Source organism: Ochlerotatus camptorhynchus, unplaced genomic scaffold (assembly GCF_037179485.1).
Source record: "Ochlerotatus camptorhynchus isolate MF236.1 unplaced genomic scaffold, CSIRO-AGI_Acam_v1.1 ptg000291l, whole genome shotgun sequence".
In the NCBI taxonomy this organism is placed as follows: domain Eukaryota; kingdom Metazoa; phylum Arthropoda; class Insecta; order Diptera; family Culicidae; genus Ochlerotatus; species Ochlerotatus camptorhynchus.
The window spans coordinates 1209578-1224386 of record NW_027040780.1 but is presented as its reverse complement, the minus strand read 5'-3'; the positions used below and the strand labels follow the sequence as shown (position 1 = coordinate 1224386).

The window sequence follows — 14809 nt, the reverse complement described above, 5'->3', positions numbered from 1 at the left end:
AAATGACTTCAAGGGATAGAAATTTGGCACATCAAGAAGATCGTCCATTCAATCGGACAGCAAAAAAACCGCGAAAACCGGGAAATCAACACTGCAGGAGGCGGCAAAATGCGAGTACACTGATATGTGTGCGTGAGTGGGGTATGCTGCGCTCTCTTTTCGGCAAATGGGAAACCATACGTGATCAGCTGGCCGCCACCTTCACTTCGGTGTACATCAGAATCGTGCGTACACCCACACACTCACAAATTTACGTCTGTGTTTCGGTTATTTCGCAACGCATTCATCGCGCGCTGTTTTTCATGCGACAGAGGGTACACCAGTTTGGCCGAAAGAACAAACTGACGAAAATGAACTCCTGCACACTGATAATTTAATTCAAAAATTATATTTTTCAAATTTACACGGTAAGATTCACATACCTAAAATTCGGTGAAGGTTATTGCGGAATTTTTCTTCATTTAGACTCAAGTAATTTTATTTTCGTCGTTCTCAAATTTCGCTTTCGATTTAGCTCTCACCAATCCCATCTTGAATCATATATAACGCTTGGTTTCCATGACATTTTGTCTGATGTTTACTTTTGACTCCTTTGTTGCAAACCAGCTGGTTAATCCGCTTCCATATTATGTTTACTTTTGACCCCTTTGTTATCGAGCTCACAGCTAGTCATGTTTACATAAAAAATCCAGCTGGTGAACCTGTTTGCACGCGAAAATGACAAGAAAAAAGCTGAAATGGTAAGAGTTTCAAAAGCCACAGAAGATTTCAGCAGCTTCCACATTTCTTCGAGAAAATCAAAATAATCATAGAGATTGCTGATGTTTATCGTACGCACACTACACAGCAAAAAAAATGTAATATCGGTCAATGTAATTCAAGCTGATGTATGAAATAATGCTGTAATAGCAAAAAGCAGATACAATATTACATCAATGGATGTAATTTTGTTCGTAAAATCGATATACATCATACAACCAGCGGAATGACCTCTGTGCAGACCTCTGTGTAATATCCACCACCTTTCTTTTTTTCTATATATACACACAAAAAATTATCGTTAGTACAACTGAAAAAACCATTGGTATAATTAAAAGTTTTCGTTGGTTCTTTTTGGTAGAAAGTCTTTAGCTTTCAAAACAAAAGTCAGCTAACTGTCAATTCAAAAGTTGCGTGCATGCTACTTTTAAAAGTTGAAACTTTCAAAACGAATTGTAGTTCTGTCAAATGAAAAGCATGATAGTGTTATAATTAAAAGTGGATTATTTTTGTATTGAATCAAACTTTTGTCATGAAAGTTTGGTATAGTTGAAATAACATGTGCCGTTTTGAATCTATAACATAAGTATTTTCAATTTAAATTCAAGCATTTTCAACATTACAATATCAATTTTGATTTTAATTTTTTATAAATATTATTTCTATTAATTATTTTTTTATGAATTAAAAAAATAACCTCAAATATATTTATTAATATCCACAAGAATATACGTATTGTAAAATATAACAAATATTATCCATAGGCTCTCAGCGAGTATAAAATCGTTGTCATTGTTCTGCTTTATCACAAAAGTTGGATCACCGACGAGGTTGGATGGAATCCGGAACCCAGATGGATTTTTTCTGCCGATTATTGATTCGGACCTATTGATGACAACGGTAGATTTCATCGTCTGGAAATAAAATAAAGCTTACTTGATGCAATAATATTGATAATTAAATACTTACAATTTTAATTGTTGATGTCACCGCGTGCGAACTACATATCCGGCAAAACCAGCAATCCGGCAAGTAAGAATATTGCCTTGAATATCTAACGAATTTAATTTATGCTTCTAGTTTCGTTCCACACAAAGAACATGATTTGCAAATTTTGACGTCAAGGTTAAAATTAGCGGCAAATCTATGTCCAGTGCTGCCAAAAACGTTGCTATGACAAGGTGTTTTTGACAGTTAAACAGTTTTAATTTTAAAAATATGCACTTTTAAAAATACAAGTTGAAAATGAAAAATAAACTTTCAAAACAAATCAAATACTTTCATTTTGAGAATTTTCGTGCTTAAAAGTATCAAAGTCGGGAAACTTTTATTTTGAAAATGTATGGTTTTTATTGATACAATTTTTGTTTTTTGTGTGTAAAAAATTACCGATAATCCGACAATGACACATTCTCATCCTAAATTAATTTTATCCTCAAATCTCAATTCCTATTGGCAAATCAAACACGCAGAAAAATTTATCGTTGAAACAAACATATTTAAGGTAATAAATTTACCTCAGTTTTTAAACTCAGTTTTTTCTGGCCACAAAAATAAACTAGGTTCATTTCAAACGCATTCCATGTTAAGGTATTAGTACACGAGACAAATATTTGTCTTAATTTGACAGATACATTAAATGTATCTGTCATATTAAGACAAATATTTGTCTCGTGTACTAATACCAACAATCAATACGAAACTAACGATTTTAAATTGGCTCACCACTTTAGTAGCCTATTGGTCCCAAGCAAACGATTAACGTACCCTATTCTAGTTGAAATTCTATTACTACACTATGTTTGTTTTGATTCGCTATGAAAGTTTGACAGATAACATCAGGAGTGTGTGGATTCATGCTGAACATGCAGGGGTGAGTGAAATAGCTTGGGACTGCTTGGGACCGTTGTTCTGGTACTGAGTGAGCCAAAAATAATAATGATTTTCTTCGGGACCCAGCGGTCTTAGAGTTACCTCTATGCTAATACCTTTAGAAGTCATGTGATATCGATGTTTAAAATAAACATAATGCTACGTTTATTTCATAAATATTCTTGCTGAAAATAAACGCGCATATTTTTGAATGATTTGTCAACTATGGGAACAAAAATATATGTATTTATTTTAAACATGCTGTTCATTTTTAAAACAAACATACATGTTTTTTTAATTATTTTAGAAGGTATTTGAATGCGCTATTAAAGCAAAATAAATTGCTCAATTACTCAAAATAAAGATGATTAGTCATCTTGTTATCACTTTGAAACCCATCTAACAGCATTTTATAGTATGGTGCGTTTTGAGTAAATCAAGTTCCGTTGCGTCCTCCGTTGAAAATTGTGAGTATCAATATGTTTACCAAAATGAACATTTATTGAATATTGGCGTCCTATACAACCATTTCTCCATCATCACCAGCATGATACAAAGGTCGTTTACTTTTTTTTTTATTCATACGGCTCAATCTTTCCTGAGTAAATTCACTTAATTTCCATTTTCATCTTAGTGGAAATCGCACATATTCACCAATTTCCAAAAAATGCAGCTGCGCAGGAGGTAACCTCTCCCTGCGGGTGCAAACTTGGTAATTTTCCATGAAAACGTCTCCAATCCATACTGAAATAATAACAGTAAGTTTGCAAACACGTTTTCCTACACGATTCAAGCAAAAGTTTCTATTAGTTTTTCTTTATGGACCGATTTGCCCCGAAAATCGTCTGTTTTACTTGGAGAACTAGGAAAGTATCATCACAGAGAACAGATGTTCAAGTTCGGTCAGAAACTTGTGTAAAATAAGTGGGAACGTCGCCGTTACGTGGTGTTAGCATCTCCTGATTTTCTCTATAAATTTTCCACTTTCAACCAATTTGGCGCTAGTATCGATAAATTTTCTGTTGAAAATTGCCACTTGGCGCTACTAGCACTTAGTGTCTAGTGTAATTTGTGCAACGCCAGCGCCATCATGTTGTCAAAGAGAGTTTTTAAGAGGGGAAGTCGCCGTTAGTGGCGCTTAAGTCAAATAGGAATCTTTACACAAGTTTTTAGAGAAATGTTGTTCGAGCCTTCATGTCTGTTCTCTGTGTTATCATCCTTCTAGTATTTCTCACTTCGAAATGTAGGTGGCGAAAGCTTGGAAAAGTTTCACTGCATGACGCCAATTGGGTTCTTTAATTTTGAAAAATATATCGGTTTTTATATTGATGAATCCACGTTACGGTCGGCCAGTAGATGGAAATGATGTGAAAATGATAATGACGTTTTGCTAGCTGTCAAATCGTATGGAATATTTTTTAGTACATCATCACTTTTGTGGTTTTGGATTTCAAACCTAGGTGTTGCATGCACTGGTGCAGTTTTGCGTAGATTCATCAATATCATCTGAAAGAGCTTCGTTTTCTGAGCACAGCGATATTTTTTTCAAACCCACACACTTTCATCTCGATTTTTAAATCAAGATTTAAAGCAAAATAATAACTTCACTGTTTGACACTAAACCCACAGAGAACAGACATGGGGCTCGAACAAAATTTCTCTAAAAACTTGTGTAAAGATTCCTATTCGACTTAAGCGCCACTAACGGTGACTTCCCCACTTAAAAACCCTCTTTGACAACATGATGGCGCTGGCGTTGCACAAATTACACTAGACACTAAGTGCTAGTAGCGCCAAGTGGCAATTTTCAACAGAAAATTTATCGATACTAGCGCCAAATTGGTCGAAAGTGGAAATTTTATAGAGAAAATCAGGAGATGCTAACACCACGTAACGGCGACGGTCCCACTTATTTTACACAAGTTTCTGACCGAACTTCAACGTCTGTTCTCTGTGATAGTAATGCACTCGTGCAATTTTTGTACATCTAAAACTGCCCATAAAGACGATAATGAATAAAAACTGAAAATTTTCATGCATTTCCAAATGGTTTCCTACCATTCCTATACATTCGAATGTGACTGGCCCTCTGGATGTGGATGATGTCAAAAACAACAAAACATGATTAATTGTTGGTCTTGATACATTCGATGAATTACCAACAACTGACTGTAAAACATATCTGGTACCTCTATTGGAAGATTGCCGTAAAAGCTCAACGCAGATGTCGCCACGGCATGATGTTGATAATGTTGACAGACTGCATATAAAATTCGTGAAAATTAGCATTAAAGCATAATTTTTATCAAGCCTGCGTAAAATCCTTCCAATATAACATTCGAATTGAAGAAGAAAATGTTTTCACGATCATACTGATGTGCATCTTTGACTTTTCCAGATGAACTTTCATTAGATATATTCATTTAATTTCACAGCTCCATCAATGCTGCATCGTACATATGATGTAAACAGAAGTAAATTGCTCAATAACTCAAAATAAAGATGATTTGTCATCTTGTTATCACTTTATAAACCATCGAGCACCATTTTATAGTATGGTGCGTGTTGAGTTAATCAAGTTCCGTAGCGGTTTCCGTCGAAAATTGTGAGCATCAATATGTTTACCTAAAAAAGCTAAAATGAACATTTATTGAATATTGGCGTCCTATACATCCATTTCTCCATTATCACCAGGATGATACAATCTTTCTTAAGTAAATTCACTTAATTTCCACTTTCATCCTAGTCACAGAGAACAGACATGGAGGCTCGAACAAAATTTCTCTAAAAACTTGTGTAAAGATTCCTATTTGACTTAAGCGCCACTAACGGCGACTTCCCCACTTAAAAACCCTCTTTGACAACATGATGGCGCTGGCGTTGCACAAATTACACTAGACACTAAGTGCTAGTAGCGCCAAGTGGCAATTTTCAACAGAAAATTTATCGATACTAGCGCCAAATTGGTCGAAAGTGGAAAATTTATAGTGAAAATCAGGAGATGCTAACACCACGTAACGGCGACGTTCCCACTTATTTTACACAAGTTTCTTACCGAACTTGAACGTCTGTTCTCTGTGTCCTAGTGGAAATCGCACATATTCACCATTTTCCGAAAAATTCAGCTGCGCAGGAGGTAACCTCTACCTGTGCGTGCAAACTTGTTATGCATAATTTTCCATGAAAACATCTCCGATCCATACAAAAATAATAACAGTTAGGCCACGGCCAGGGTAGACGCGACACGCGACGCGACGCGATGCGACTCACGCAAGGAATAATAATAAATAATAAGATTCTTTTGAATTGGTCGCGTCGCGTCGCGAATCGCGTCTACCCTGGCCGTGGCCTTAGTTTGCAAACACGTTTTCTTACACGATTCAAGCAAAAGTTTCCACCGGAAATTATTAGTTTTTCTTTATGTACCGATTTGCCCCAAAAATCGTCTGTTTTACTTGGAGAATTTAGAAACTATCCTCCTTCTAGTAGTTCTCACTTCGAAATGTAGGTGGCGAAAGCTTGGAAAAGTTTCACTGCAAGACGCCAATTCAGTGCCAACATTTCAAAGGGGCGTAATTGCTTTTGTAAACAATGACTTTAGCCGTCAATTTCTCGCGAATGAAATCTTACCTCTCCAAAATGACAATGCTAACTGGTAGAGGAAACATCTCTCTACCTGCTGGTGTCATTATTTTTCATGAGTGAGCTTTTATTCACGAGAAAACGACGGCTAAAGCCATTGTTTACAAATGCAATTACGCCTTTTTGAAATGTTGGCACTGAATTGATATCAAAACGTCATTACCATTTTCACCCACTCGCCATCTGAGAGTCAATCGTCACTTTGATTATTCAATTATAACATCGACCCTGTACAAAGTTACCCAAATTTTAGGGAATATTTGAATAGTGTGTATAAAGTGTACTAAAATCGTGCATCTTTCTTCCTCCTTTGCAATCCCGCTTTAAACGTCCATGCTGCATCTCATCTCAATCGAAATCTTATCAGAAAATTCACATTTTGCTACTTTGATTTTTTTTTTAGGTTATAGAATCTCTAAACCAACAGAAAGGAAGGTGCGGAGTGAAAATTTTTCTTCTGCCCATCTGCAGTTCGGAGTGTGAAATTTGATGACCATTTATCGCGAGGTTTGTAGTCGAATTCCAAGCGTGTGGCCAGCAGCATCGTGGTTCCAGTGATCACTCACGGGTAGCGGTGTGGGAGAAATTGCATTTGAAACCGGAAGACCTAAGAACGGAAAGACAGTCACTAGATATCATCGGTTTCGTTCGGTGAGAAAAATATCATTCCTGTATTGTATCGGCGGACAAACGCGTGATTGGCGAAAATGGAGCAAATCATCCGGAATTTGTTGGTAGCGGATACTGAATTAATACAACAGGTTAGTACACCGGCTAGTCGGAACCGGAAACCGATTTTTTTTTTCTATTCAGAAGCGCCACTCCATCGTTGATTCGTAGATAATCAAGAACCTTGGCAATCATTAGCATTCATGTGTATTACCTACAAACTTTTTTTTTTTCATCATTGCATTGCATCTCCGCACACGTTCGTGCTACCACTTTTGCGCAATGAACGCGCGGGGTGCAGAAGGTGTAGAATGGTGAGTTAAAAACACCCGCCCTCCTACTGTATACCCGAAACCAAAGAAAGGAAGAAAACCGCCTGTTTCATTCAACATTATTGCCTCCACCACCGAAAGTACCATCGACGTCGTTGTCTAGCATTTACTTTGCAGGCAGAGAGGATGTGTATTTATCTCGTGTTGATTTCTTTTTTTGGACCCGTGCGTTTTTGCTGCGCTGGCTATGTTATAGAGAGCTAATGGAGCTAATTTAATGGAATATGATTCACGCGGACAGAATTCCTGCACAGTTTGCTTGCCGCGTGTTTTCGGGATGATTGCCCCAGCCATTCGTTGAGTATGACTAACCTTGAGGGTTTATTGATAGGGTTTGATAGCATCCCGCATAGTTTAGCTTATATAGGGCTTAATTGAGCTGTGTAATTGATTTCGAAGGAAGCATTATTAGAGATGGATATGTTCATAGCCATTATCTTTTTTCAGTTTGGAACAAAATTGTTTGCAATTATTGTTATGAAAGCTTCTCTGCAAGTGGCTCTTTTTCAATCAGAGTTAGTTTATTTAACGACTGAAACAAGATATGATGCACTCATAATATGATTATGATCTAATCACGTTTTAAGGCGTAGAACCTTAATACGTATATTTGACTATGTCTCGGAACTAACTAGTAAACATTGTTTCCCCTAACAGGCCAGCGCCGATCTGAAGGAGGCCTTCAAGCGCCCAGAGGCAGTTCCCCAGTTGTGCGAAATCGTCGTGTCCCACAATGATCCCCAGATCCGTAAATACAGTGCCATGCTGTTGAAGAAACAGCTCAGCAAACTACGGAACTGGCAACAGGTTCCGGTCGAACAGCAGGCACTAATCAAGCAAGGTATGCTGGAAGCCATCGTCAAGGAACCTGATAACTCTGTTCGCACTGCGATCACAGCTTTCGTGGGCATACTGGTGCGCCACGAAGCGGCCAAAGACAATGTCTGGATGAACGAGGTGCTCAAGTTCATGTTCGACAGCACGAGCTCCAGTGATCCCAAGATGGCCGAAGTTGGATCAGCCACATTTGCCACCTTGGCGGACACTTCACCGGATCAGTTAATTCCGCACTTTGAAACAGTATGCCAACTGTTCTCTTCGGCGCTGGTAGCAACTGAAGCTAGCGGAAATATGGCCACTCCTGTTGTCTTCAACATCCTACAGGGAATGTCCCATTTGGTGCGATTCATAACCGGTCATCCAGTAGCTGAAAACACCTACCAGGCGTCGATCCCGTACGTCACCAAGGCGCTACTCGGTTTTGCTCATCAGGATTCTTTCAAATTTATCGAAGCTTTCGATATCCTGGAAAATCTAGCTGACGAGTCCTCACGAATTTTAACCCCTCATGTGCCACTGCTAATCGATTTTTGCTTGGAAATCGCCAAGAGCCCTCTGGATGATTCTATTCGGGTGAAAGCCATCACCTATATCGGATGGTTGGTTCGATTGAAGAAGAAAATAATCATCAAGCAGAAATATGTCGAGCCGATCGTATTCGCCCTGTTCGGCTTGATGAGTAATGATCCAGATATCGAAGATGAAGTGGAAGAATACTTCGGTAGTAATGAAGTATCCACCCCGAGCACCTGTGCCGCCCAGACGCTGGACGTACTGGCATTGCACATTCCTCCAAAGCAACTGATTCCTCCGTTGATGGCCCTTGTCGAACCAGCCCTCCGTGGAAACTCTCCACTGGAGAAGAAAGCTGCATATCTCTCGATTGCCGTCATTGCTGAAGGTTGCTCGGAACACATTTGCAGCAAATACTTGAAACCTCTTCTGGATGTGATCAAAACCGGCATTACCGACGCTCACCCGTTGATTCGTAATGCAGCTCTATTCGCCCTGGGACAGTTCTCCGAGCATCTCCAGCCGGAAATCTCGCAATACGCCGAAGAAATTCTTCCCATCCTGTTCGAATTCCTGCAGCAACTGTGCCTGCAGATTCGCAGCGGTGGCATGGAACCTCGTCACATTGATCGGGTATTCTACGCTCTGGAGACATTCTGCGAAAATCTCGAAGATCAACTGACGCCTCATCTACCAATTTTGATGGACCGTCTTTTCGAAGCACTTGATTCACGGAACACGGTTCATCTGAGGGAGCTATCATTGACCGCAATTGCCGCCACTGCAAATGCAGCTAAAGTCCACATGCTTCCATATTTCCCTCGCTTGATCGATAATCTGAAAATGTATCTGGTGAAAACGGAAGATGAGGACATTTGCACTTTGCGCCCCCAGGCTATCGACACCTTTGCTGCCCTGGTGAGAACGATCGGAAAGGACAACTTCCTTCCATTGGCAGTGGACACCCTCAACCTTGGTTTAACCATGTTAGACGGCTGTAACGATCCAGATCTGCGAAGAAGCTGCTATAATTTGTTTGCCTCGATGGCTTCTTCTGTGAAGGAGGACATGGCTGGTTCGTTGTCCAAAATCGTGGAGTCCATGTTGGAAAGTGTCAAAAGTACGGAAGGAATTGTGCCAACGTTCAAGGATGATGGGGATGATCTGGCACTGTTGAACGGTGCCGACGACGACGAAGAAGACGACAAGGAGTTTGACATTGAAGGTTCAGATACGGACGATGGCGGCGACGACGACGACATCGCTGGCTACAGTGTAGAAAATGCCTATATGGACGAAAAGGAGGAAGCTATATTGGCTTTGATGGAATTTGCCGAACACACTGGACCAGCGTTTGCACCGTTCATTCAAACCGCCTTTGAAGAAATTTACAAACTAATCAACTATCCAAACGAAGACATTCGCAAAGCTTCGATTGATGCCTTGAAGCAGTTCGTGATATCGCTTCACGAGCTGGGAAACGGAGAGGGCGTTAACCAAACCATTCTGATTTTGATTCCCAAGCTGAGCGAGATTATCCGGACGGACGAGGAACGAACCGTCGTCATGTCGGCTTTGGATGGATACAGTGACATTCTGGAGAAAGTTGGGTCTGCTACTATGCAAGCCGACGGACAGAAGGATGCCATTTTTGGATGTATCGTTGATGTCCTGAACGGTAAAGTAGCCTGTCAATTTGACGAACCCGTCGAGGAAGAGCAAGAGGAAAGTGAGTACGATGAAGCCATCATCGAGTCGGCTGGTGATATTCTGCCTAAATTTGGACGTGCCCTTCCTCCGGCCGAATTTGCCGTTTACTTTGGACGCGTTTGGCCTTACTTCATTCAAAAAATTGTAAGTTTACATCGTAGCCTAAGACCGTTTTCACCATTAACCTTTAACTATTCTAAATCAGGAGAAAACCAAACACAAGGACGAAACCACAGACTCGCAGCGCGCCTTCGCGATTGGTGTATTGTCCGAGTGCTTCAGTGGCCTGAAAGAGTTTACCGCTAACTGGGTCGAGTCGCTTTTGCCTATCTTCCTATCTTGCGTACAGGATCGCAACAATGAGGTGCGAAACAATGCGGTGTACGGTATCGGTGAAATGGTTCTGCACGGAACCGACTGTTCTTACAAGTGAGCCGGATTGTGCGCTTGTTTTGTTATTCAATATTTCAAACATGTTCTCTTGACCATTGTAGGCATTACCCGCAAATCTTGGCGTCCCTATCCAATGTGGTCGCGAAGGAGCAGCATGCTGGTACTTTGGATAACATTTGTGGAGCCCTGGCACGTCTCATTTCAACCAACAGTAGTCAAGTTCCAATGAAGGAGGTAAATCGATCAGCAAAATCTTCTGAAAGTAGTTTACTTACCCTGTTCTTTTGCGTGAAGGTTCTACCGGTGTTCGTACAATATTTACCCCTGCGAGAGGACTTTGAAGAAAATCTCGCCGTGTTCCGCTGCTTTGATGTGATCTACCGTCAAGGAAACGAATATCTAATTCCACTTCTGGGGCGCGTTCTAGTAATCGGTCTGCAGGTCCTGTACAAAAAGCAGCACAACAATGACGGTAAGTATTCCACTTGATGAATCTGACGGTAATACTGGACGACAAAGCTCAAATTTATGCTTCCACAGAGTGCCGCGATCTGGTGTTCAACTTTGTCAAGCAGATCAACCGGGACTTTCCGGACAAATTCGCCGAAGTGATGCGCAGCGATCCCGAGATTGCCAGTTTCGTCGAAACGCTTCCGCTCCAGTAGAAGTCGGTGCGCGTGCATTTAATGCGCAAACTGTACGTATCATATATTGACCCTTATCTGCAGACTTGTGTGCGCCGTGTGGAGAAGAAAGGTGGAACATCCAAGTCGTCGAACGGTGCAGTCATCCATGGAGATGAGGGTTACAAGTGAATAAATGGGAACGGCTAGAAGTCGGTAACGAAGATTGAACGATTCACCGCACGGGCAGCATGCATGAGCTTTCCACTAGTATGACCGACCACAACAGCGAGTAATATCTGATTCAAACTAATTACTGCAAAACATTAGGTACTCGCACCGCAGATGCATTATTTTCAAAGTTTGAAAAATGAGCTTAACGCTAAGAAATCGCGTTAAGGCCAATATGTCGTAGACTATTTATTATATTTAGAATAAGTTCGTTATTGAATGAAACACTACTGTCTACAATTTCACATATATACCTAACCACCTTGCATGCAGCATGCCGTCATTTTTCAATCTAATATCAACTTTTATCACTTTAAAACAAGTCGAATCTGTCCAATAAAAATAACAACTGAGCCATAGAAAGAAAAATGCTGACACAGAAGTCCATAGAGCAACAGAAAAAAATAATATATTTGTCCTTCCATATTCAAAGTTAAGTAGCAACCGGAAACACGTAACGTATATGTGATGAGTAGAAAACAAAATACCTTTATGAACAATTATAAGGTACTGAATTCAAAATTCACTTCATGATTTTTCACTCAAGTTAAATAATTATCATTTATGATATTGAAATAAACAAGATATGTTAAGTTTATACATCTTACTATACTATACTATACAGCCTTAAATGGAATAAAAGTTTTATCTAAAAGTATGTCATTGTTTGATTAATATAACTACCATAAATTATTTACTAATCTCCGCTCATGCCGACAGCAAATTCCTACCTGTTCACTTTTTTGTTCCCGATCAACTCTGCGGTGACGGCTTCAAAGACAATTCTAGATAGCGTTGCAATTAGGGCGTAACAGCCTTTGTAAACAATGACTTCTCTCGTCCATTTCTCGGAATTCAAGACACGCCTACACAAACCAACATATCCATCGGCTAGGAGAAGCCTTCCTCTACACGATAATGATCGATTTGCCAGGGGGAGCCATGGCTTCAGAGAAATCATCGAGAGAAGTCATTGTTTACAAAAGCTGTTACGCCCTAATTCCAGCTCTATCTAGAATTACTAAAATTGCAAGAACTTTCAAGGAGTTCCGAGGAATTATGGGATATTCCGACGAGCAAATCAGGAAGGTTCCGAGAAATTTCAGGGACATTGTGGGGTTTTTAGGGATGTTTTATGAATATGAAAATTGCTGGATCAATAGAGCATGTGAGGAGTATCTTTCGACTGTTCCGTAAGCCCTCTGGTGTTCGACTTTTTCCAGAAGTTTCTTCCAATCTATCTTAGGAAGTTTCTCCCAGTGTATACTGGAATTTTCTTCCTTCTTCTCTAGGAAGTTCATTTAAAGTTCTACCGGATGTATCTATCGAGTTCTCGAAGATGTTTCTTTTGTCTTCCTCTTGAAGTTTCTCCATAAGTCACTCTCCGTGGGTTTTTTCCGACTTATTTGAAGGTTTTTCTGAGCTTCTCCGGCTTCCGATTTCCAAAAATTTCTGGCTTCTGGATTTTTCCGAAATTTTTTAAAAATTCCAGAAGTTTCTCAATATTTGTCTTGGAAGATCCCCATCGGATGTTTTTCCGACATTTCTTAGAACTTCCTTCAAACTTCCTCCACAAGATATTCTTTATTCTTCCTCTGGAAGTTTTGTCGGTACCATTAAGAGACAAATGCAAATATTTCCAGAAATTTCTTCCGACTTACATGGGAAGTACATCATTCGATTTTAGTCCAAAAGTTTCAAAGCATGAAAACAATCTGGCAACGCTGCATCACATTGCAGTGTTCACTCGGCTGTCGACAAAAGCAGGCCACTCTCGATGTGTGATGTATTGTCCTTTTCCTTTATTTAACGTCGGTCTCTGTTCCGCAATCTAGTGCCAATCACCGACGGACATCGATTGCCATCCATTGACGGCAATCGAATGTGCAGGAAGGCAGCTTCCACACCTGCGTAGGATATCGCACCCATTCACAACATACATGGGCCGGGACCAACGGCTTTACTTCCCTTTCGAAGGAAGACGTTGACCAGAGATTTTTATGCCTCAGAAAAATCCCACCGACCTCGGCTGGGATTGAACCCAGACCCATTAGGGTATTAGAAAGCAGTCACGCTTACCACTACACCACCGGCGCCGGCTATGTGAGATGTATTGTATAGTGACAAAGAATCCTCGGCTCTGTAAAGTTAATTCGTTTGAGCCTTATCAAATAAATTAATAAACAACACCACATTGAAAACTATTTCTGCTGTGAGAGCAAACTGAAAACTCAATTTGATATCAATTTTTCCTGTATTCAATTTGATGTTATGCTAGCAAGGTACCATAGGAAAATCCACGAACCCCTAATTTTATCTGTCAAACTTTCAAAGCGAATCAAAACAAACATTGAGTAGTACTAGAATTTTGACTAGAATGGGGTACGTTAATCGATTTGCTTGGCAGCAATAGGCAGTCAAGTAGTGAGCCAATTTAAAATCGTAAGTTTCCACCGGTTGCTAATACCCTAATACATACCACAAACGAAGCGACAGACGGAGCGGCTCGAAAACTTTGGTGACGAACCTGCTATTTCAATTTTTCAGTGTACCACATGGCAACACTACTGCCAACCGGTGGAAACTAATTATTTTAAATTGGCTCACTACTTGACTAGCTTATTGGTCCCAAGGAAACCGATTAACGTATTCCATTCTAGTCCAAATTCTAGTACTACCCAACAAACAATCGTCTATTGAAGAAGCGACTTCTTGGCCATTTTATTCAACTGCATGCTTAATAGTACTTTCATGAATCCTGATGAATGTGGGCGTCTGTCTTAGTGGAATACCTGTATAATGAGAGAGAGAAGGATTAGTATTTTCCATTTAATTCCACTACTTTATTTGCTTATCCTTGACAGATACGCGTATTTCGTCTACAATGTGCAGACTTCTTCAGTGTCTTGTACTAATACTCGACTGAAGAAAAACATCGCATTTACCGAATATATATTAACACAGGTACATTTTCACTTAGAAACTAGGTAAACTTAAATTTAATTTTCTATATAAAATTAAATTTAAGTTTACCTAGTTTCTAAGTGAAAATGTACCTGTGTTAATATATATTCGGTAAATGCGATGTTTTTCTTCAGTCGAGTATTAGTACAAGACACTGAAGAAGTCTGCACATTGTAGACGAAATACGCGTATCTGTCAAGGATAAGCAAATAAAGTAGTGGAATTAAATGGAAAATACTAATCCTTCTCTCTCTCATTAGT

General features: G+C 39.8%; 1 protein-coding gene across 1 annotated transcript; it reads left to right on the top strand.

Annotated features, from left to right (window-relative positions):
• The first annotated feature begins 6668 nt into the window (after positions 1-6668).
• LOC135706780 (importin-4-like) lies at positions 6669-11471 on the top strand. Its single transcript, XM_065228434.1, has 6 exons — positions 6669-7034; positions 7932-10481; positions 10543-10766; positions 10832-10964; positions 11025-11202; positions 11271-11471. Exons 1-6 carry the CDS (start codon positions 6981-6983, stop codon positions 11393-11395), a joined length of 3264 nt encoding a protein of 1087 aa, XP_065084506.1. The 5' UTR covers positions 6669-6980; the 3' UTR covers positions 11396-11471.
• The last annotated feature ends 3338 nt before the right edge of the window (positions 11472-14809 follow it).